At 28.3% G+C, this 25,678-nt stretch overlaps 1 protein-coding gene across 1 annotated transcript in view; it reads right to left on the reverse strand.

Moving 5' to 3' along the window:
• LOC113376816 (neuronal acetylcholine receptor subunit alpha-7) overlaps positions 1 to 25,678 on the reverse strand; it is a 415,073-nt gene that overhangs the window by 78,884 nt on the left and 310,511 nt on the right. Inside the window, exon 5 of the mRNA XM_026616883.1 lies at positions 2,151 to 2,226. Within this exon, the coding sequence (XP_026472668.1) occupies positions 2,151 to 2,226 (76 nt within the window). The remainder of the gene's footprint in view (positions 1 to 2,150; positions 2,227 to 25,678) is intronic.

The raw sequence follows: 25,678 nt of genomic DNA on the forward strand, positions 1-25,678 counted from the left end.
CTTTCAAAATCCATGTGGTTGCTATTCAGGCGTTTCTGATAGAACTTCCCGATAAGTGTAAATTAACAAGTTACCTGAACTTCCCGATAAGTGTAAATAATCGATTTAATAAAAAATAAATTAATTTATGAGTAATTAAAATTATTCCAAGTGGATTTCTTATACACAATTGAAAACGAACAAACACGAACTCGGAGTAATTTCTAGAAGCAAATTTTAAAAAATCAATAATTTTTATAATTGAGCCAATTTTTTGTAAGACTTTAATTGTTTAGTATGTTCATTAAGACCAAGTACACTATCGTTATACTAAGTAAATCGTCTGATTTTATTTTTAACAAATGTCAAAAGAGCTACTCATTTTCTTAAACTTTGATAAATTTTTAAAATTAAACTACTTGTCGTGAGGCTGTAATATTTCAGTAAGTTCTATAAGACCATGATATATATCGCCAAAAAAAGTTCCATGAAAATCGGCTTAATTTTTTTTTCAACCGTTAATTACAAGAAAACGGCTTGGTAGATTTTCACCTAAAACTAATCAGTATCATTCCCAACTAATATCATTCGAACAGTTTTTGATTTTTTAAAATCGATTCGGTAGTATGAGTTTAAATGTGGACGAAATGTTTAACACTTTTTTCCAAATTACAAAGAAACGGCTCGGCCGATCGTCTCACAAAGCTGAGAAACGATAATCCTCATCGAAATTCATCAAATGGTTTTTAAATTTCTGAAATCGGTTCAGACGTTTTTATGCAAACGTCGATGAAAGTTCTAAATTTGACAAATGCCAAAAAGACCATACTAATTTTTGCAAACTTTGACGAATTTTTAAAGCTATACGAGTTGTCGTAGGGCCGTAATATTTTAGTATGATCTAGAAGACTATGGTATCTACCGTCATAAAAAATAATAATAAAAATCGACGAAAAAAATTTGTTTAACACCTTATTACAAGAAAACAGCCCGGCTGATCTCTACCAAAAACTAATCAGCACGATTCCCTACCAATATCTTTCGAACGGTTTTTGAATTTTCAAAATCGATTCAGAATTGCGGACTAAAACGTAGACGAAAAGGACAAACAATTGTCCTCATCGAAATACATCGAGTGGCTTTTAAATTTTTGAAATGGGTCCAACTGTTTTTGAGAAAACGTCGATTTACGACAAGAAATCTGTTCACACACACACACACACATACACACACATACTTTTTCCAAATTTGGTCTCATTCGATTCAGAATGGCTTGAAACGTCGAGAAAACATAAAATTAGCGAATCGGATTTTTTATGAAAACATAAACTTCTCCTTCGGGAAGTTAATAAAGGAAAAAATAATCGATAATCTTTATTAATTAAAAGTCAACTAAATATATATTCAATAGACGCCAAAGATAATCTATCCATTTAAATCCACTATATATTATAGAATTATCATCTTATGGGATACAAATTCAACAACCTTATCCTTTAAATAGAATTGTTTCGAATTTAATGCAGTTTTTTTGTGAAAATTATATATATATATATTCTTGACATTTAAACTTTTATATGGTAGCATATAAAAACTAAGTTTCTGAAGTAGAACTAAATGGATATTCAACATTAAGAAAATTCGATTGAAAGTGCTCAAAGGCCCGATAGCACTCCTCTTAGGATGGTTTTTCTATGGAAACCAAATTATCCTAAGATAATACACTTCTGTTTTACAGAACAACTTGCCCTTATATACCTCGCTAATACAAATAATGAAGCCGAACGGCAAATCCATTAAGCAAAACCAATTCGGGCTTCAACAATCAAGCAACAGCGCTAGATAAACAGTAAAGATCCGATCTGTAACGAATGATTTCAATCATTTATTTATGGTTCGACAGTTCAGTGATAGACGACAACCGAACATTTCTGTATACATATCTATAATTTTAACCTACAATGTATAGATACATATCACAGTTTAATATCTAAAATTTACACTCCCAATTTGATAAGTTTGAAATTATTATCAAATTTGATCATATTTGTATATTTTTTATACACGACAATAATCACAAATTATTATTTACTAATGTGTGGCTTATAAGTTTAAGTGAGTGATACACTCATCAAATAATATTATTTGATATTATTTAATAAATTTCTTACCGATTAGTTCCCATTCTCCGTTTGTCACAAAACTACTTATATCTCCACCAGCTTCGTCTTGCAGTTGTAAATCCAGCTGAAACAAAATTGAAAAATATATTTAAATAAACAAAAAAATCAATTTAATTAACTAGTAATAACAATAAGTATAATATTTAAAAAAATGTATGTTTTTCATTCTAAGTTTAAATTCGTTATCTCGTCATATAATTCATCTGGAAATATTTTTGCGGAAACATGCGTTCTACAGTTTTATTGTATTGTTTGCTTTTGAGTATCTTCAATATTGTTCATGAGTTTTACAGTGTACAGTTTTTTAATCGAAATTTATTTTATTTTCAAAATTATATTGATAAATAAATTTGAGGACCAAAATCAAGTAAAACAAATTGTTTCAAATATTTTTTTAAAAATCAGATTACTTTGCTTTTCATCTAACAACAGTACCTGGTTAGAAGTAATTTTAAAAAAAGTAGGTAAGTTTCAATGGCTAGTATTAGGAGAGACTGGGTTTAGTCGTGTGTCACTTTTTTTTGATGAACACTAATTTTGTTTTTTAAGAGTTAGCTGAGAGGAAACTAATTTAGGTAATTTGAACATTTGTCCACGTGGAAATACTAACATATAATCCTTGAATACAATAGATTAGGCATTAATTCAAATCATATAAGAAAAGGGCGAGTGTCACAACCGTACACACCCCCAGGTCGGTCATAAACATAGGTTAAAAAGCAATAGCTATAAACACCAAAATGTTCTATAACGACTTTTATTGTCAGAAATATGTAACACTATACAACATAGTTATTTAATACATCATAAATGATAAAAATGATAAACACAGCTTATAAATATAGTATAACAGTATATAATAAAACATATTATTATAAACAAAGTTAACAAGAAATCTGTTTTTGTGTCGAAATTCCCTTTCTCTCCCTTTTTTGTATTTTATCTAGTTAGATTTTATCAAGTTAGATTTTTCTTTATTTTTTAAATTTTTATTCAATGAGTGCAAGAAATAAATGTCACGAAATGTGTCCCTACGCCACACTTTTGAAAACAAATCATAGTTATGACTGAACTAAATTATCTACGCAAAAAATAATTGCTGGTAATTATCTACCAATGATCAACTGTATACAAGTAACAGTTTCTTATAAATGATACCGAACATAAAAAAATTCTTATGACTCTCTAAGAGCAAGCAGTTTACAGATCATGTTATTGTAGTGCGCTGATTCAATGTAATAATAGAAACTTGTTCGTTCAAACATACTTCATGTTTTTCTCTTTGGACCCTTTGTCAAAATCAGAATATTTGAATATTATGATGACTGTCACTACCGTACTCTGGCACAACCGTATCCAAGTTTTACTGTTGAAGCAATATCAAAATAAAACTTGTATTCAACAATTTTTTACAGTTATGATGATTTAAGATACAATCTTAAAACTAGAAATATCCTTTACTATGTCGTGACATCTGTAACTATATTCTTTGCGATTTTGTCTATGATTCAGCAGGAATCATCTTTGTTTATTTCAACGCACGTCATTTATTTTATTTGTGATTTATGTTCGCGCTCCACTTATCGTTGTCCGACCGACATCTACAAAGTTTTCCAATACGGCCTGTGCTTTTAGTAGTAAGGCATCGTGATTTGCTAGAATGTGATTCAATCTAAAGTTTTCTGATTAGAAATTTAGTGATAGGGAAAAATTTGTTGAGTGAGAAACAAAACCAATTATGCATGTTTCTAATAGTTTTCAGTCAGTTTAATTTCATGTTATTATTCATTTTCCGCTTCAATTAGTAATAACTTGGCCATATGAAAATGTAGTTACATGTAAATTGTATAAATTTAATATAATTTTATACTTTTGCATTTACTTTACTTTTAATCTGTTATTCTTCATAAAGTTACACATTTGAAAGTATGTGCCTTAATATTAATTTTAATTAAATTATTATGAACACTGATTTCAGGTGATATGCTCAAGCATATACAATATTTTTTTTCAGATGAGACAACTTGCGAAGCGTTAATTGAATTGTAACGTAAAATTTTAATATCAAAGTTATTGCTTTCGAAAGTGTATTTAAATCATTTGAACTTCATATTTTCATTCTATTTAATTGTATCATCACTTAGTTCGTATTTAATATAAAATGTAAGTGGCATTTTGGTTTAAGGCTTGTTTCACGAAATCTTAGACGAATCAACAAGAATTGAAATTAAGCCATTTTTGAAAACGTGATAATAAAATTTTGAATTGTTTATTTTCTTATTTATTTTTTTCTGCACAGATTTTTCTGATTTTACAATTTTATAAATCACTTAACGTAAAACGAATTAAATTGTCACAAGTAGGTACACCTTTGTAAAAACTTACTTAGCTATTAAGTTGCATGGTGCATGTCTTGAAGGGCAGTCCAATATTATAAAACTTAATGAATTTTATTATCATAAAACTAGTTTCATATAACTATAGTATTTTAAGCTTGTTTAACTCATGAGTTCTATTACTAGGCAATGTTTCTTTGAAATTATTAAGAGAATTCCCAAAATCACGATTAAACAACTCGGCCGATCTTTACCAAAAACTAATTAGCCCAAATTCCAACTAATAGTTTTCGAACAAGTTTGAGATTCTTAATGTTTTGCCTGATCAACGTACAAAACTAATAAACGCGAGAATCTATAGACTTCCTTCAATTGGTTTTTATATTTTGGAAATCGGTACAGCCGTTTTTATTCATATCTAATATCAATTAAGTATATATAAAAATATGGAAAATCCATAATTGTTTGATAAGTTATCCTGAAGTATCCAAATTTTATAAGTTATAACGGTACATAAGTGTTTTATTTGAAATATATGGCGAAATCCTTTATCAGCTTGCCTTTGGTGTCTTTCCAAAACAAGGGGAAGTTGCATTAGATAAGACATGTATACAGATATAGTGACTTTTCGTTTTTCTATGAGACACTTTTTATATATTTTCTTGTAAATGTCGAATAGACTGTATAAATCGTCGCATAGGTCACAGGTCAGAGGCTTGAATATAAGTAAATAGGCGAAAAATTCTAGACGAGCAAAGATATAATAAGCAGCAATACAATTTCTTGGCAAAACGCCCTTCTTCACTGAACCTAATACTATAAAGTTGGTCGCATTGCCATTACCTTATATAGGTCACAGTGATTTCTTTGGGAAAACAAAAGTTTTCCTAGGACAAAACAACTAGTATATACGGAATTTAAATTTTATATATATATATATATATATATATATATATATATATATATATATATGAATGAAATTCTATTACAAATAATAAAAAAGTCTTCAAACGGTGTATGTTTTTATTATTTTCTAATATTTTATCTTGATACGTACTGTGTGAAGTTTATATTTTTGCGAAAACTTGATCTAATTCAATGCCAAATTTTCAGATTTTTTTGAATGGCTCTCAAAACTATATACAGATAGAAAGTATTATTTTTAGTTAAGATATTCATTACGCTTATGATTTACAAAGTTTTCTTTATCTCCATTATAGCACGAGTCCGAATTAAATCTGATTTCAAACTACAATAAAACCTCTTTATATTTAATACATTCTGCATTATTCATACTACCTAGTTATAATAGTATTAAATAAAATTAATCGTTACAAAGACTCGCTATTTGAAATGTTATTGAAAAGATGAAAAGGAATAAATCACAGAAAGTATTATGAAGATACTCTCGCACTTACATTAATTACTCATAGACTGTCTGTGATGAAAACAGGTCAATATAAATTGATTAATATAATTTCTAAATGATGAAGGATTCTTGTATCAGAACACTGAAAAGATAAACATGTTTTGTTTTATAAACCAATTTAAAAACAAGTTTTCTAATATTTTTTAATTAAATCGTCAAATTATAAGAGGAAAATTGAAAAGTTTTGGTTAGAAAATTATATAAATTGTATATAACCCTAGATTTTATAAAGCAGTTAAACGATCTTATAATATTACTACACAATTATAAAAAATCCATGTTGGTTATTCCAAATAGTTTTAGTTTTGTTTAATATTTACGCATTTTCTGCAATGTGTGTGTGTGCGAACATACATCTGATAATTTGATATGTAAACATCAAACTATATATTTGCTACATATCTATCATTGATTTTCCTTTGAATCTCCAATAAAGCTGGACCTGCCTTCACAAAAAACTTACGAGCTTTGCGATGTAGAATGCAAAAACGATTGTGTTTAACATTGCAATGCGTAATTAACAAGTAATGTTTAACTAATTACTTTTAGTCCGAAATACATAATACATTTTTGTGTCCAAATAAAAAGATTTTGAAACGTTAATGCACAGGTTTACTCACGCTACGAAAAGAAAATAAATTAAAGTTATACTGATAACAAGATAATCGATAAATAACCAAATTATTACTGAAACCAAATTCTTATTACTTAAACTCCTACAAGCTGCTGAGTTAAAAGCTATAGAAAATCGAGCTTCTTGAACATTGAAACTTCTAAGTAGATGTTTACGAGGGCTCGAATTGCGTAACTGTTATATTAATAAGTTGGAAGTTGAAATTGAATTGGAGTACAGTTAACAAGGTGCTTGTGATAGAATTCACTTCTCTTTTGTTCAAATAATATCTGACAAATAACTTTGTAAATAATAATGATAATGCCAAAGAGAAGCATAATGAAATTATGGTAACGAGTTTGTAAGTTGACATCACATAATGTGTGTATATATATATATATATATATATATATATATATATATATATTAGATTTTATTACTAATTAATGAATTTTAAATTATTTTATTTTATACATTTATATATTTTTTACGACCAAGATAAACAATTAGTTTTGTAATTTCTGTACCACTTTATTATTTTTATTTATTTCGAAACTTGTACATGCAAACACGGTCATTATATATGCTGTAAATAAAATGTACCCTGCGGCATATTTAACAATTCTAGTTAAATCAAAAGGTTTTTATCGCGTTATTACACCTCTAGGCCATAGACGTGATAATAATTTATATCTAAGTGACATTTTCAGCGTCGGTCTGTAAAAAACTAATTTGCGATTACGAACACAATTTTGGCGTGAAATCTAATTGATGGCTAGAAGAAACGCATTACAAGCGAAAACTTTTGGGTCGTTTGCAGGGTACGATTTGCTTTCTTCTCGTAATTCGGACGGTTTATACTATTATATACTTTGTACTTGAATGGCATGTTCTAGAATATCTCATATATTTTGTTTGCAATCACATGTGTTTAAATTTGATAGAAAGTATATTCAATCGCATTAATTCACATATGCAGACCTATTTTAATTTATTAATTGATTAGCTGTGTATTGTGTAAAAAATTATGAATGCTTTTGCTCAATTTATTTTACAAAGAGCAATTAAACCATAGATCAAATTAAAATAATGAAAGATATAAAGTTGAAAGGATTTGAATTATACACTTTTGCTTTTAATTAAAGCTATTTTATTATTTTGATGTTATAAACCATTTGTAAATTCCATATCAAAATTGCGAATGATTAAACCTGAACCTCTTGTTAGAGAATTTTAATACGGTGGAGACGCCTTGTACTTTTTACTTTGTGACGTGCGTAAAGAATATCTCGGGGGTTTATCATGTAGTTAGTTTATATTGAAAACTTTGTCAACATATTACATTTAATTTCTATTGCTGTTATTTTTGGCTGCTGATTATTTTTATATATTTGGAATCTTTGCATTCTGTGAGTTGTGAAACATACTGTCAATAAAGTACTAGTTTACATACTTTTCCTCTCAGCTCTTTCAGAATGTATATGGTGGTCTTGTAGATTTTAAAATACGCCTTTATATTAAAAATAAATTTTCATTTGCATTTTGTGCCTAAATAAACTAATGTACGCTAGTGACAGTCTTCACAACGGCCAAACTATTCTGATTTTGTGGTGGAAAATTCAATATAAGAAAAATAAAGATTTTACAAAGAATTCTTGTTAACTTTGTAAATTGTTCTATTTTAAGTGTTTATAAGCTTTGTTTGAATATTTATGTTGCGTTATGTTATAGTTAACAACAATTATAAACAATTATTATAAACGATTTTGGTGTTTATATCTATTGTTCCAAACCTAATTTTATATCTGCCACAACCGTTCCTGGGTTGTGGACTTAAATCTACTTTTCTTCCTAGTAACTTGAAGAAATTATGACTGTTTAAAAAAAAGTCGAACAACCGTTCCCTATACCCTATCACCGCGATGATAATTTAATGTTGTCTTTAATTTCAAAAACCGCATATATAGTCATTATATTACCGCATTACTTGAATGAGTTTCAGTTAACGGCCATTAATAAAACAATAATTTATTCATATTGCGTGTATTCATCGATGTGATAACAGTAATCAAAACCAATATTAATACTTTTTATTGAGATTTTCTATGATATTCTCAAAACTATTCAAAAATATCAGTTATGAGTTTTTGACAAATCTATCAGTTTGAAATATGACGATATTATTACGAACCTAAAACAAATATATATTTCGATTCTAGCACGTTTATCACACATCGAATGCCAGCACGCCATGGCATAAAGCACGTCCGACAGCGTTTTCATATGTGGGCCATATGTTTTGGCGCGAAGTTTTGCGTGCAAGCGCCGCTTCAGCGCCACGGTCGTTTCTAGATGACCCACTTCCGAGTATAAAGGATGACACGTTAGATATAAATTAGAATACTTGCATCGCGCGCAATACAATGCTGCACATACCGACAGATCTCGCTGCTGCGCCATAAACATACGGTCGGTGGACGCACTGATCAAATCCATCGAAAAAATATTTTATTATGGTTCGGAATTCTGAATTTTGTGAAAAACAGATTTAAAAATAAAAATAAAAATAAAAGTTTAAAAATATGTAGTGGTGCATGGTATCGTGCCTCAAGGCAATTTGCCGGACCTTTCCGTATTATTTTTGAAAATTTTTATTTTTTTAAACTTAGAGATTTAGCGCTATGTGGCTATTTTCATCGAAACGAGCGAGGGCTGCATTGTTTCGTAGTTTAATGGTTGAACATTTTAACACTTTCCACACGAGAATTTCGAGATTTATATGAATTTTGCCGCCAGATTTTGCTCGGCGGTATCCGCGTCGAAAGGGTTAAGTCTACGGTACGGAGGCCATCGAAATATAAACAATTTGTATTTATTATTACAATATCTGTAAAATTTGATGTTTAAATATCTAATGATTATTTTTGACCGCCAAAAGCTATTTTTTCCAACTTTTTTTATCGGTTCGTCGAAACCGCTGCATATCTTCCAAAAAATTAAATCAATTCTCTACGCCATCCATACAAATAAAATGTTTTTCTAATCATTCAAATCGGATGATCCGTTCTCTCAAAAACTAAATTCCATTTTTGTTATATTTTAAATTGCTGGACCTGTCTTTGTCAATACGAATCAGCACATATTCCCGTAAATAGGCATCAAACGTTTTTTGAATCATGCAAATCGGTTGAATCGGTGCGGCCCAAATCGTCCCGTTAACATGGCCATCCATTCCATATTTTTAAGGTATGCTAAAATGTTCAGACTTTTAAACGTACAGATATGCAAAAATTTTTATTTTCAATTTTTATGCGATTACTATAACTTACCCTACGGAAAGTTAAAAAATGTAAAATAAGTGTAAATGACAATTTGTTTGAAGGCATGTCAATTTAATCAATTTGCTTCATAAAAACTGAAATTTAGAAATTTTAAATCTTGAATTTTGAAATTTTGACATGCTCCTTATTGAAAATTTTGATATTTTTTATAACCGAATTACTTTCTGTGTATGTATGTGTGTGTGGGAATGATAAAAGCCAAATAGCTCATATGATTGTACTTTTTCTGATAGTTTTTGACAATAAAATAAAATTAAAAAAAGTACTTTTCATAGTCCTTAATATTTAATACGATGTTTGTTAATAAGACCTTGAGCAATATCATCATACAAAGTTTCATTAAAATCATTTTTTTCACAATTTACTACCAAGAAACGAATAGGCCGACACCATAATTTCCAACTAATATCTTTCGAGTAGTTTTTGAATTTTTAAAATCGATGCCAGTTTTTTGCGAAAGTGTTCGAAAAGTTTAACACTTTTTGGCAATCGTTTAACTATGAATTTTTACAATTGGCGCAGCAGTTTTGAGAAAGTCATTTTTTATCACTCACACATACTTTCCAATTTGGTAGTCAGACGATGCAGAATAACTTGAAATGCCGAGAAAACATAATTCTCAAATAGGATTATTACGCAAAAACATTTTTTTTTGAAAGGTAACAAAATGAGAAAAGTCAATTTTATTTAATACTCCAATTATAAATTGAACAATATTATTTAAATCGTGGAACAAATTTTGGAAATTTGTTATTAGACCTTTTTTACTCGAATTAGTAGTTAAGATGTGTATTAACAATTTTTGTATATCTGTAAGTTAAATGGCTTTTAGGTCATTTTTATTTATACTACTATTAAAATCCAAATTATCAATTTAGGCCACTGGTATGATATAATCACATACTTTTTCATTTATCTTTTTTTTCAAACTTTATTAAAATCTAATAAAATATGGCAGTCGTAAAGTATTATGGATGTAACTCGAAGATTTGAACTCATCTCAAGATATGTTATTAAACCATTTAATAAAGCAATAAACTAAGTGTATATATATACATATATATATATATATATATATATATATATATACATATATATGTTATATAGTTTGTTGTTCCTCGCATATAAACATGTTAGACAATCCTCGACAACAAAACATGCGGAAGCGACTATACGACTATTCCGTAGAGTTTAGATATTAGTCTCTCCTAGATGTATGTAAATTTGCATTCAGCTTTGTTACCAAAATTACAGAATCTAATTATTATGCATTTAGAAGATGTAGTTACCTATGCTGTTTAGTCGTGGTAACATTCCCTTAGTGTGTATTTGTCTATTAAGAGTAATATGTCAAACAATGTTTACTAATATTCTATGTGCGCGAACGGTCTTAAGCACACATTGTATGAAGAGATTGTCTTTGATATTGTATGTTAATTTTTAATTTCATCAACTTATTTCATATTTTATCATAGTGACGAATTGAGATATTTGTCAAAAATATATTATCTTGTACTTAATAAATTATGTTTATTTGCATTTGCTTGTTTATGCATTGTTTATAAATTTTTGTTTGTTTGGATGCATTTACTTATATGTGTGTATATTTGTATAATGAGTTCAGTGTAAATATAACACATAAACTAGTAGTGTATGGCATCGTGCTTTAAGGCAAATCGCTGGAACTTGCCGTACCAAACCTTAATTACTTTTTTAGAACAAAAACTTCTTCTTTAGCAATATAGAATGTCTATATACATATGAGTATCCGCAAATTAAAAATAAATATAGATGTAAAAATTTTAGATTTATTAATTTTTGTTGGTAATATTGGACGTAATAGATATATTATGTGATCATTATGTTAATGTCGTAATTATTTTTATTAGCGGATGAACCTAATCTGAAAAGTGTTTAGCAAATAATTGTTACATCTTTTGAGTTCTTTCTTTTTCACTACGAAAGGAGTGAAGCTGCTGTACAAGCATGTAAAACCTTTTACCCGCGGAGCTTTAAGCCCTGATTATCTTGAAAGTTACAAACATTTTAAAAAGCTGATATATAATCAACTTCCATTCACTGGTATTTTCTTGTATAGTTTCTTATACATATACAGTTCTGGTAGTTTCTTATACATATTTGCTATAATTATATTGTTTTCAAGATAAGCCTTATCAAGTTCATTATAGCAAAGCATAAATGATTTTCTGCACTTCCTAAATAGGGCAGAATATGGCAGATATAGTTTTCTTATATTTAGAAAATTCGGAAAACTGAATGCCAACCTGCCTTTCAAATTACATTTACTTTTTATTACATTGCACAATAAATTGCAGTCTTCCCTTATTACAAAATTATCAATTTTCATTTGAAGAATTTCACAATTCGTATTTTCTCAAGTAATTTCAAATGTATAGTTTTTCATAAATTTATACATTCAGCAAGATAAACAAAAAATATTAAGAGAAAGTTTAATGAATATAAGTTACAATTTAAAATAATACTATTCAATAATGCCCATTTAGTAAATCCAAACCGATGAATCACAAACATAATCTGTATGACTTCTCGATATTAACAAAAACTGAATTTATAAAAAGTGTTGAGCTAAAAATGTATCATAAAACTTTGCAGCTCTAAACATTTAAATTAAAGTTATACATTAAGATTTCTTAAATCAAACTTAAAAAATATGAATTATGATTATTTGAATAGGTTTTATTAAAGTATATTAAATTCATAACTACATACCAACATATGTATATCAAAAATCAAGATTATCTGGCATTAAAATTAATTAGTCTTCACAGTGTTATCTGCAGCATTCTTTAAAGGAGAAGTTGTTCTAGTTGTATCAAGAGACACAGCTCCACTATCATCACTGCTAACAGTCTTAATTAATTTCCTATTTACAGTTTTTCTTGGCGTTTTTGTATTGGGGAATGTAGCAGTACGTTTTGGATCAAAATGTGAGTCCAATATCTCTAATAAATCATATTGTTGATCTTTCCTTGTAATTTGCAATTTGGCCAATTCCTTTATTAGGCCTTGTTTTCCATTTGTATCATAAGTGCTTTTCATAGTATTATAATCAGATTTGCCTTCAGCCAATATTGATCTTAAAACATTTGTGCGCTGAATATCCCGATAATTCATTTTCCTAGCTGCACTAAATATTGGCTGGAATGAGCTACTTCTTTCAGCTACTTTGCGCAGTTCTTTTAGTTCAATTAATTCTACAAAAATAGAATGGGAATACTGGCGAACTACTTCAACCATGTTGCCTAATATTACACGATTTGGATCTCCAATACCAGCTGCTAAGTTCTTTTGTTCACCTTGACCAAGATGTTGAGCTATTTCCCAAATAATTTTTGCTCTATTTGATGCATTATCGAATTGTTCTTCGCGATCTAGTAAGACTCTGGATAAAACTTTAAGGTTAAGAGACTTCATGGTAGCTGAACATTTCTCTTCGGCTAATGCATGTCCATTTGCAAAACCCTTAACAATTTCACTAAACTTTCCAAGTAAATGGTAACGTTGAAGAGCTTCTAAGAGCATGTAAGATACCATTTTCTTAGGTTCATGAAATATGAGAATTACACCTGCTCTATCTGACTTTGACTTGACTTCTGCTAGCCAATTCAAAAAATCTATTAACCCAAATATTTCTGACTTCGTTCTTATAACCTTATTGTTTATATTGCTTCTCAAAACTCTAAAACGGCCATCAGTTGTAACACGAATATTATGTCTTCGCCTGGCCCTCGGGTTTAAATTTTCATAAGGCATGATATACTGGGAAAATTGGCTAGTCGGAGTGTATGCTGCTATATGGCATATTTCATCTTTTAACCTCCGTCCAGTTGTATCCATATCACAACTGATAAGGCAGTATTTGCCTGCTGGAAGGCATTTAGACTTATGTTTTTTGCCTTCAGTAGCCTTCTTCCTCTCTGGCTTCTTAACAATGTTGTCCTTACTTTGATCACCTCTGAAACGTTGACAAATCTTTTATATGTAAGAAAATAGTCAAACAATGTGAGTTTAAAAGTCAATCGTATACTTGTTAAGAGCTTACCGAATCATTGTTTCAGCAGAAAACATTCACCGATAAATTAATTTTACAATGAGATTTGATTTCTACTTTGTTTGTTTGATAAATGTCAGAATGCGAGTTTGTCATTTGTTTTCAGAACATTCTACAAAAAATATATTCGGCATCATCCGCCCATTTGCTGGTCATTTGATTCTTTCTTAGTGGATCGACTGCACTAATTGGAATTTTATTACTAGTGGGGCGCATGGCATCGTGCTTTAAGGCAAATTGCTGGAACTTCCCGTACCGTAATTAAACATTCGTGGAATGAAAATAATCAATAATTGTTTTGAAAATTTTCAAATACATTATTTATTATAAATACATACTGTAAATTTATAAGTCCTTTTTAAATTGGGCGATGAGCGTATTTTATTAACGACTTATGTGTACGTTCACAAGAGACCATTTTTTTAAATTTGATTTTTTTGATAATTTAGATTTTTTTTTCCAAATTTTGATTTATTGTTCGAAGTTTAAAATTTTTGGAATTTGAAAAAACGTTTTTTTAAATATTTTGAGAATGTAGGGATTTTTGAAAATATTCGTTTTTTTTAAATTTTCGAAATATTCTCACATATTTGTAAGGAATAATTTTTTTCTAAATTTTTCAAAATTTAGTTTTTTTTAAAAACTTAAAACTTTTTTGAAAATTTTAATTTTTTTTTTTGAAAATTTTCAAAATTACTAAATTTTTTATAAATGCGTTTTTTGCACACCATCTACTCAAGCAAAATGATTGTTGAATTAATCTAATTAGATAATCCGTTCTCTCAAAAACTGCTTAACCGTTTTTACACCCTATGCGCTCCATACCTCCGAAACGGCAAAATTGCCTTTTGCAAAAACGCCTCGCGATCGAGTACGAACCGAATGATTTTTTAATCATACAAATTAATTATTCAATACTGTCGAAAATGTCGAGGACATTTGTTTGAACCATATACATGAATTTTAAATTTAAAAATCTTGGTGCGGAACCCAAAAAAGTTTACACAAAATGGGTACACATTATTAAAATTTCTATAAAATATCTGTTAATTTGATATACATATGTCCAATAAACATTTTTGACCGTCAAATGGCATTTCTTTAACTTATTTTTATTGAGTGTCCATAACCGCTAGACCTACCTTCCCAAAAATTTTCACAGTTGTTTATTTCGTCAATACAAGTAAAATATTTTTTAAATTATTATAATCGGACGCTCCGTTCTCTTAAAATATAACTTACCATTTTTGGCACTTTTTGCCCCTTATATTCGGAACGGCTACACTCGCCTTTGTCAAAAACTAGTCAGCACGTCTCCTTATCAATACGAATCCAATGTTTTTTGAATTATTCAAATCGGTTGATCCGTGTTCCCGATATCGTCGACGAAAATTTGTATCCGCACACACACACGCACACACATACATTTTATTTAAGGTATGCCAAAATTTTCAGAAACCTTTCAAACGTAAAGATATATAATAATTTTCATTTTCGATTTTTTTGCGATTACTATAACTTGCCGTACGGGAAGTTAATAATTTTATACTAAGCAATATTTATTTGATATGCCAATAAAAATAGATATTTCCTTTATCTTGCAATCTATACAATCTTTTTTATTTTTATCCTTGAATAATTAAATATTGCGTTGTATGTTACATAAATCAAAAGCCTTAAAACTTATACAATTAATTAAACAACCATTTACGGCTACGAAAACATATGTTTCATCTTAGAAAGTTTCATTAATAATTTAATTCCGTATATATAATGCAAAGGATTATAACTTATGCTTATACCATTTCTGGTGGCGCCTATTCAAAATGTTTATAGTAATAATTTATTTTATTGTAATGTGTGGGTTTGCATACTGCTAATTTTATTTTTCTACCTCATTTTTACCTGTATTTGTCATTTTTGAATTCTTTAAATTTTTGTTCAAAGAAGTCATCTGCGATATGGAGGGTCTTTTTATTAGATTCATGCAGCACACGTTCTATTTCAATATTAATTTAATTCAAACTTTTTTTGTTCCGAAGTCGTATATAACAAAAAGTTCATGTTCTATCAGTTACTGAAAGTAGTTGAATAGAAAAGATGTGCACTTAGAATTTACTTTTGATGAGTGTTTAACTTTAAGTGTTCATCTTTATTCACAATACATGCTAAAGTTTAACCTTCTACTTTAAAATCTAATTTATAAAGTTAGCGCTATGTGATATTCAGTTAGTTGTTACATTTGTTACCTATTATAATTTTTATCTATTTATTCTCTATTTAAATTAAAAAATGATACGACTTTTTCTCTGTTTTCAAGAATAGATTTTATAAAAGATTAAAGCAATTATCAGCATTAGATATAGCATTAGATACATAAAACTTATAACAGATATTTATCGTTAGGTTTAAGCAATTTACAGATCTGCCGCTAAGCAAGTTTTCAAATATAGAGAAAACTGAATATAAGAAATGAACAAACACATCCAATACAGAAAAAGACAATATTTTTTTTATTTTTTTAATATATTAATTGACAAAAAAATTTAAAATAAGGAACAAAGGAAAAGCATCATATCCATATGATTTTATCAAAATTAGTCATATAATTCCATTTGGTTTCAATCTCAATTAAGTAAGTGGATATTGAAGCTATTTACAATATTTTTTTTCAGGTAAATACCAAGTTATTCTTGATCTTTTTACATACGTTTACAATATTATGCAAATAATTCAGATTTTTATAGAAAAGTCATAAGCACAAATATTGATTCAGTATTCTCAATTTTAAGCTAAAAGTATGGGCGGAGAACATATTTAAGCATATTTTGTTCAGAGAAACTGAATAACAGAGAAACTTAAATTTTACTAATTTTGACAGAATTATATTATCGAAATTTTATTTTACCGAAATTTTATATGATTTTTTAAAAGATTGTTCGGTAATAAGTAGATCATTGTTAAGAATAACATGTTTAATTTAAAAAAGACTGTTTTAATATGTTTACAATATCTTTCAATTTATTTTTAACAGCAAATTTTTATCATAATTTTAAAACCTATTAACATTAATTATTAATTACCATTACTTTATAATTAATTAACATTACTCAATTTTTTAACAATTAATTAATTAACATTACTTAATTTTAATTAAAATTAATAAACAATCAATTAAAATTTAGCAAAAATATGACCAGCTGGAAAGTACAATAATTTTTACTCAACTATTCAGTAACAATTTGTTATTAATTACTGATTTTTTACGGAAAATAACTTTGTATCGCATTGGGCTCAATCATAGGGAACATTTTTTAACAGTTATAGTAATCGAAAAAAATTGAAAATGAAAACTTTTATATATATTTACGTTTCAAAACCTTCTGATCATTTTGGCATATATTAAAAAGAATGGATGTATGTGTGTGTGTTTGTGTATATATGTATGTATGTATGTATGTGTGATGATTTCGAGAACACGGATCAACCGAATTGAATGATTCAAAAAAACTTTCTTTTTCTATTGATAAGGAGACGTGCTGATTAATTTTACGAAATATTGATTTGGAAAAAAGGTAAACATTTTCAAGAAGTTATGAAAAAAATTTCAAAGTTTTCAAAAAAATTTGCCGCTCTTTTTAAACTTTTAATTTTTGGCACAAAAAGTTTCAACAATTTACCTTTAGGCACGATACACCATGCACCACTAGTTTTGGTCTAAATCGCTTTAGACCATGTGTTCGAATTGGCAATGATCTTTCAACTATATAACTACAGGAAAGCGTTTTCATACAGGACTGGCTCAGCGTTGTCTGCACCATTTCGCTTATAAATTATGATATGATAATAATTCTAAAATCTGCTATCAACGGCGAACACCCTGGCTTCAGTTCAGTTATGTGATTACGTTGTATTAATTAAACTCGGCCACCGCTGTCCGTGTGCATCAAAAACAAACCGACGTGTTATAATCAGGTTTGAATCATTTGACAAAGTATATTAAGATATCATAATGTAATAACAGTTTATTAATTAATAAATAAATGAATTGATAAATATATATATATATATATATATATATATATATATATATAATTCGTCACTAAAAACTTTATTAGGATTCAAGCTTTACAAGAAGCTACCTGATGAGTGAAGATGCTAAACCAAAACCATATTGTTAAAACCTATTTACTAAATAAACCCTATTATTTCATAAAGGAATTTCTAGAATAATTATATAATATAAATAACTGTAATTGTGATCATTGAATTTTAATAGTGGCGAGTATAGCTCATTGAGCCTGTTCGATTCACACGACAGGGATCTTTGGATCGAATCCTAACATTGACTTAGAATTTATGAAACAAAATATGTGTAGTTAATTTGAAATGAAATAAATTAAAAAATAAAATGTAGAAGTAGAATTTAAATAAAAATTAAAAAAATAGGAATAGCATAATTCGAATAGCTGAATTGTATTAGCAGTAAGAAGAAAAAATCTTACAACTTGCTAAAATTAAAAGAATGAAGAAAAAAATGGAATAAAGTTAAATAGAATTAGCATTTTAATAAAATTCTTCTTATTTTTAGCATAAAAAGAACTAGCAGATAGTGAGTGTGGAAGTATGTGGCGAGTGAAAGAAATAGCTAACAAAAATTATATGCTTGGTTTACCCACTGCAAAACATGCCACATATAATTATTCCTGGAACATTTTGATCATATTTTGATAATCATTGCATATGTCAGGCTAATCTAAAACTGATTTCATTCAAATAATATTAGCACATTTGGAGTCTCGAAGTTTTCATATATTATGACCTTATTTTTCATTAAATTATTTATTTTTAAATTACAAAGCAAGGCCGAACGAACATTCATATCTGAATCCTGCTGTGGCATGCCATCTGAATCAAGTGAAATTTCAAATCTATGTAGAAAAAATTACATCTCTACTGTAAGGTACCTTGTTTCCTCTCAAAAATGGTAACATCTTAGAATTTTATTATTCAATTTGTATTTTTTTTGCTGAAACTGCTCTTTCTGCAACTCTTTTATTATAAATTGTTTACTGTGCAAATGGGGAAAATAATTATACAATGGGATAATAATGCAAATCAGTGATTATGCAAAATTCCAATTGAGTTTGGTAATAATACAATGCTTTTTAAAGTAAAATTTAAGTTTTTCTTAAACTGTAAAAACTGAACTAAAATTAAGTTGAAAATATTTAATGATTGCAAGCGTAATGAAAAATTATTGGATTACTAAAATGACTTGTGCGGAATAGAGATTTGTAGCAAGAGGGTAATAATTTAGGACTATATGTGTTTCAATTACGAATTATAATAAGATTTAATGAAAAAATTGACCAGGCAACTTAAAAAAAAATCTTATGACTGGACAACTCTCATCACAAAAACGTATGAAAAATAGATATTGGCCGATTTCATAAAAATCTGTCAAATTGGGACAAACATTATGATACGAGATATATATATATATATATATATATATATATATACATTTTTAATAATTGATTAACTAATAAATATTTGAGTTTACATCAAATACTAAGCGCCTTTGCAAAATTATGTTGCTGAATTTGGATTCAGCATGTGATATTAAAAAAAACTCAACTCAAATTAAAGCTCAAAGTACACATTGAAGTATATTTATTTGTATAATACGATTCGAACTTTTATCTGAGGGTACTTTGATGAATTATAAATTTTGCCTGTATTTGTATTTCTTTATTTGTGTTTCTATATTTACTTCATTATTGAATCCAAGTTTTTAAACTTTCCATAGAAATCCATGAAATTTCATTCATTTCATTCCATGAAATAATGAAAAGTATTATTCTTAAACTGAATTACCGCGTATTTATACTTGCGATGTTATGCAATGTTTATTAATAAATAATCTACTTTTGTGTTATGCTATATTTATTTGTTATTTTATGATTTTTTATAAAATATTGCTTCAACCAGATTGCAGCTCACGACGAGTACATCCATCATTTTTTGTTTATTAAATTATAAAAAACTTTACATAATGAAACATTATTTTTAATAACATCCCAACATAATGGCGTTTTAAAAATCAGTAAGACCATAAACATTAGATTTTTCGATGGTAGCTTGAGATAGAACGTAGTGGGAAGTTATTCCGCATTATATTTCACAGATTAAATTACATGGAACTAAATGAGTTTCTAGATTAGGTTCTTGTTTTAACTTTATAATGATATTTTTTGTAGATAACATGCAATTTATAAACTGGTTCTGGGTATATATGTACATTTTTACAAAAGAATAAGAGTTATTCACAAAATTATTTCAAACTTAGTGATTTGCAATTTTTGAGCTCATTATTGATTAGAAATAATAAATAATAATATTTTATATAATTTGATTTTTCTTCGAATACGTTATTGATTTTTTTAAATTTTATTTTCATTCTGCAATCTATAAAAATAATTACATTTAGCAGAGAATGCTGACAATTTGTTTACAATTGATTGTCTACAAATTTTATTGAAATGGACGAATAAACTAATTTTTTTAAAATTATTCTCACGTTTTTATTATCGTATTAATCAGAAAACATGTATTTGTGTGTATCTATAGTATTTATAACATATATACATGTTAGAAATTGCCCATGTTTTTGGAATAATAGCTAAACCAGAGAAAAAAATGAAATTCAAAAACAGATTATAAAATATTTTGTAGATATTTTTTGGTTCAAAATTAGCTGTTGTTAGATTAAAACTTTTTTTTTATTTTTACCTGTCTGCCTATATTATGAAGATATTTAGTAATTTTGTTGATATATAAAGATATGACCTATTTGGAAACCTAAGTAATTTGACCTAAGTAATTATGATATGTTTATATTAATCAAAAATTAATCAATGGTGGCATTAATTCTGTCGAATATTTTTTGACTTTATATTATTATGCAGAATAACCCACGAATGGTGATTTTCTTCTATAACTATATTTGAGATCTATAACCTTGTGTGGACATTTTATATTTATATGCTACATTGTGTCGAGCTGGCAATCAGAACACTTATGAAGCTTTCATTGAAAATATTGCATTATTATAGATTAATAATATTTAAAATATTTTTTTAATTTATTGAAAATTAATTTGATAGTTTAATATTAATCTTGCTTTTTTGGGCTAATTTTATATTGCTTTATTAGTAAAACTTTCCACTCTTTTAAACTAATACTATATAATACTTTTAGCAAAATTTATCTTACATAAATAAGCAAACTTTTTTTTGATATTTTATATATTGTATAATATTTAATCCCATACATAAACAAGGTGTCTCACAACTCAACGATCTGTTAAAATATGGTGAAAAGTATTGATCGTAACTATCATGAAACAAATATTAAAAAAAATCCATATAGTTCGAAAATGATGAGCTTTCGAGTGCAACCTAGCACTTTGATGAAATTTTTTGGTTAGTATCATTAGTATTGTTCATCTAAACTTTCCATCCGACCGTAAATAATATTTTGAGTACGAGTCAAAAATAATTACACAATCGCTTCAAATTTTCAGAATTCAATCTTTTTGATAAACTATGAACTTAAAATATTCAAAATGTCTTTATTTTAAAAAGCTTCAAAAAATGTCCTAAAGGTGTTGGCGATTTTTATCAAAAGTTTTATGCATTCAATCAGGATTACAAAATAGTGAAATTTTTGATAGTTTCACGATAAAAAAAGTGGAGTACAAAATAAAAACTTAAAAATATTATGATTTTTGCTACTCACAATAAGTTCAAATGATTATTGTATTTTTAGCTTCCCGTATCATTTTAAAAAAAACGAAATTAAAAAAATTGATTTCTTACAAAAATTTGAGAATATTTCGAATATTAAAAAAAATCGAATATTTATCAGAAATTTCCAAATTCTCAAAATATAAAGTTTTTTTTAAATTCCAAAAAAATTATACTTCGAAAATAAAATTCAAAATTTTGAGAACATTTCTAAACTTTGAAAAAAAATTTAAATTATCAAAAAATCTAATTTTAAAAAAATGAACTCTTGTAAATGTACACATAAGTTGTTTATAAAAAACGCTCATCGCCCAATTTAAAAAGCACTTATAAATATATGCATGTATGTATTCATAATCCTGAATCAAATTAAAAAAATATTATGATTTTTTGAATGTGTTTTATTCAAGTGTATTAAATTTACACATACATATTCATAATATGTATATCTAAAATCAAGTTTATCTGGCATTAAAATTAATTAGTTTTCACAGTTTTATCTGCATCATGGTAGTTAAACATTTCTTTTTGGCTAACGCATGTCCATTTGCAAAACCCTTAACAATTTTGTGAATTTTTTCCAGTAAATGGTGACATTGAAGAGCTTCTAAGAGCATGTAAGGTACCATTTTCTTAGGTTCATGGAATACGAGAATTACACCTGCCCCATCTAACATTAACTTGACTTCTTCTAGCCAATTCAAAAAATTTAATAACCCAAATATTTCTGACTTCGTTCTTATAACCTTATTGTTTATAATGCTTCTTAAAACTCTGAAACGGTCATCAGTTGTAACACGAATATTATGTCTTCGCCTGGCACTTGGGTTTAAATTTGCTTGAGGCATGATGTATTGGGAAAATTGGCTAGTTGGAGTATATGCTGCTATATGGCATACTTCATCTATTAACCTCCGTCCAGTTGTGTCCATATCACAACTGATAATGCAGTATTTTCCGGCAGGAAGGCAGTTAGGCTTTTGCTTTTTGCCTTCAGTATCATTCTTCTTCTCTGGCTTCCTAAACATGTTGTTCTTACTTTGATCACCTCTGAAACGTTGACAAATATTTTATATGTAAGAAAATAGTCAAACAAGGTGAGTTTAAAAGTCAATCGTATACTTGTTAAGAGCTTACCGAATCATTGTTTCAACGGAAAACATACACCGATAAATTGATTTTAGAATGAGATTTGATTTCTACTTTACTGAATTTGTTTAATAAACGTCAGAATGTGAGTTTGTCATTTGTTTTCAGAACATTCTACAAAAAATATATTGGGCATCATCCGTCTAAAAGTTTAATATTGTGAAACTTAATAAGCATCAAGCTTTATATTAACCAGGCATATCAATCATGTTGAGAGTTTTCAAAGCAACCTAGATTAAATTCCGCTTTCGGAAAGCAATACATTTCAAGTTCTCAATCATTCATTGATTTCGGCCTTTTGTTGGTCATTTAATGCTTTCTTAGTAGATCGACGGCACTAATTGGAATTTTATTAAAAAGCCAGCGAAGGAATTTCGATTGAAGACTTTGGTTGTTCTTTCTGGAGATTTGTTTTATTAACTTCTCGTAGGACAAGTTATAGTAATCGCAAAACAATCGAAAATGAAAAATTTTATACATCTTTACATTTCAAAGGTTTCTGAATATTTTGGCATACCGTAGAAAAAATTGATTTGTGTGTATGTGTGTGTGTGAGTGTGTGCGTGTATGTGTGTGTGCGGATACAAATTTTCGTCGACGATTTCGGGAACACCGATTAACCGATTTGAATAATTCAAAAAACATTCGATTCGTATTGATAAAGAGTCGTGCTGATTAGTTTTTAGCAGAGGCAGGTCTAGCTGTGCTAAAGTTATAGGGCAAAAAGTGCCAAAAATAATAACTCATTTTTTAAGAGAACGGAGCATTCGATTTTAATAATTCAAAATGCATTTTTGTATTGACGAAATGAACAACTGGTAAAATTTTTGGGAAGGCAGGTCCAGCGGTTATAGACTCTCAATAAAAATAATTTAAAAAAATGTCATTTGACGGTCAAAAATGTTTATTGGATGTATGCACAATTCTCAAAATATTTAAAAAAAAAACTTTTTTAAATTCCAAAAATTTTAAACTTCGAAAAAAATTTCAAAATTTTGAAAAAAAATCAAAATTATTAAAAAAATTCTAAATTATCAAAAAAATCCTAAATTATCAAAAAAATCTAATTTAAAAAAAAGTGACTCTTGTAAACATACACATGAGCTGTTAATAATGTACTCGAATGTTAATTACGGTACGGGAAGTTCAGCAAATTGCCTTAAGGCACGATCCCATGCGCCCACTAGTTTTCTAATGTTTTTGATGATAGTTACGATCAATACTGTCACCTCGCTTCGGCGTGACGTTGACTTCTGGGACACCTTGAATATGTATTTGATATAATAATTAATGAAATCCGCGATTTATTTTGTGTATCATAGTGGTAGATATCTGTAATATCCCAATTTCTCCAGTGCAAGAAATATCCTTGACGTTGAGTTTCGGGTTTATGTATTTATATAATAATTAATGGAATCCACGATCTGTATTGTGTAATATAATGGTAGATATCTGTAATATCCCAATTTCTCCAGTGCAAGAAATATCCGGGACAACAAATTTGATTCTGTTGTCACTTCCACAGATCTTGTTCACTTGACCCTGTTTTGTCGAGAATTGTGAAACATAAACAGAAAACGCCGTACAGAATTCGAGTTCGAATTCCGCCTACTAGGAGGTCATTATTATACAAGTTTGTGCAGCGTTTTCGCGTACACTACGCGGCTGCATATGGCGTTAGAATTGAATTTATTGTAAGCAAAGGATTAAAACGAAACACACAGTCGTCGGCATGGTGATAACGGTAAAGTCAAAACAACGATAAAATCCGGGGAAAATAGAGTGAAGTTGCTTTTAAATGACCAAAAGTTTAAAAATATGCTTCTTGCAGTTATAATACTTATTTCAAGATAATGCCTAACGCGAATGCAATTAGGACATGGTGACGTAATAGTTTAGGGGGGTTCGAGAATTTTTGCAGATTTATATATGTAATTTGTACTATTATATATTTATAAACTTTATAGTTTGTTGTCATAACCTGTAGCGGGTGAGTATGTGAGCTGAGTTGAACTTCAAATCGATTGTGAGAGGAAGAGGTTTACCATTGCAATTTCACACCGCAGTGCCTCAAAAGAAGTTTAAAGTTTTGAAAAAAATTAAAAAATGAATTTGTGAGTTTAATTTTTTACTATTAATCTGATATCCCAGCAACATTCATATGACATTTTATATCTTATATATAAAAATGGATCGCAAAATGTGTTGGTAAGCGCATAGCTCAACAACGCCTGGACTAATTTGGCCATTTTTTTTTTAAAATGTTCGTTCATGTCCAAGGATGGTTCTTACGGCGAGAAAAAATCAAATAATTGCCGGGAAAACCCTAAAAACAGCCCTTTACTTTTTTAATCGAGTAGGCAACGAAATTTGTAGAAAAAACAATGATCTATGTCATGACATTTTGTGTAGTTTTTGATAATCAAATTTTTAATATATTTATATAAACATAGAAATATTTTTCTATTAATTAACGAGCTATATTGGCAGCCAAAAACATTGATGTAAATGAATTAAATTTCAAAATTCAAGAACAAATTAGAGGCGAATCTGTTGATTCGGCAACTAACCAAGACGATCCACCGGAGTTTTTAAACTCGCTGGATTTGCTAGGATTGTCACCTCACAATCTTCAATTAAAGGTTGGATCGGCAATTATAATATTGCAAAATATCGACCAACCGCGCCTTTGCAACGGCACAAGGTTAGCGATAAAAAAAACTACCAAACAACGTGATGGAAGC

The sequence above is a fragment of the Ctenocephalides felis genome, unplaced genomic scaffold, assembly GCF_003426905.1.
Source record: "Ctenocephalides felis isolate EL2017-DRISC unplaced genomic scaffold, ASM342690v1 CF-g0.4_SCAFFOLD_01886, whole genome shotgun sequence".
NCBI lineage: Eukaryota > Metazoa > Arthropoda > Insecta > Siphonaptera > Pulicidae > Ctenocephalides > Ctenocephalides felis.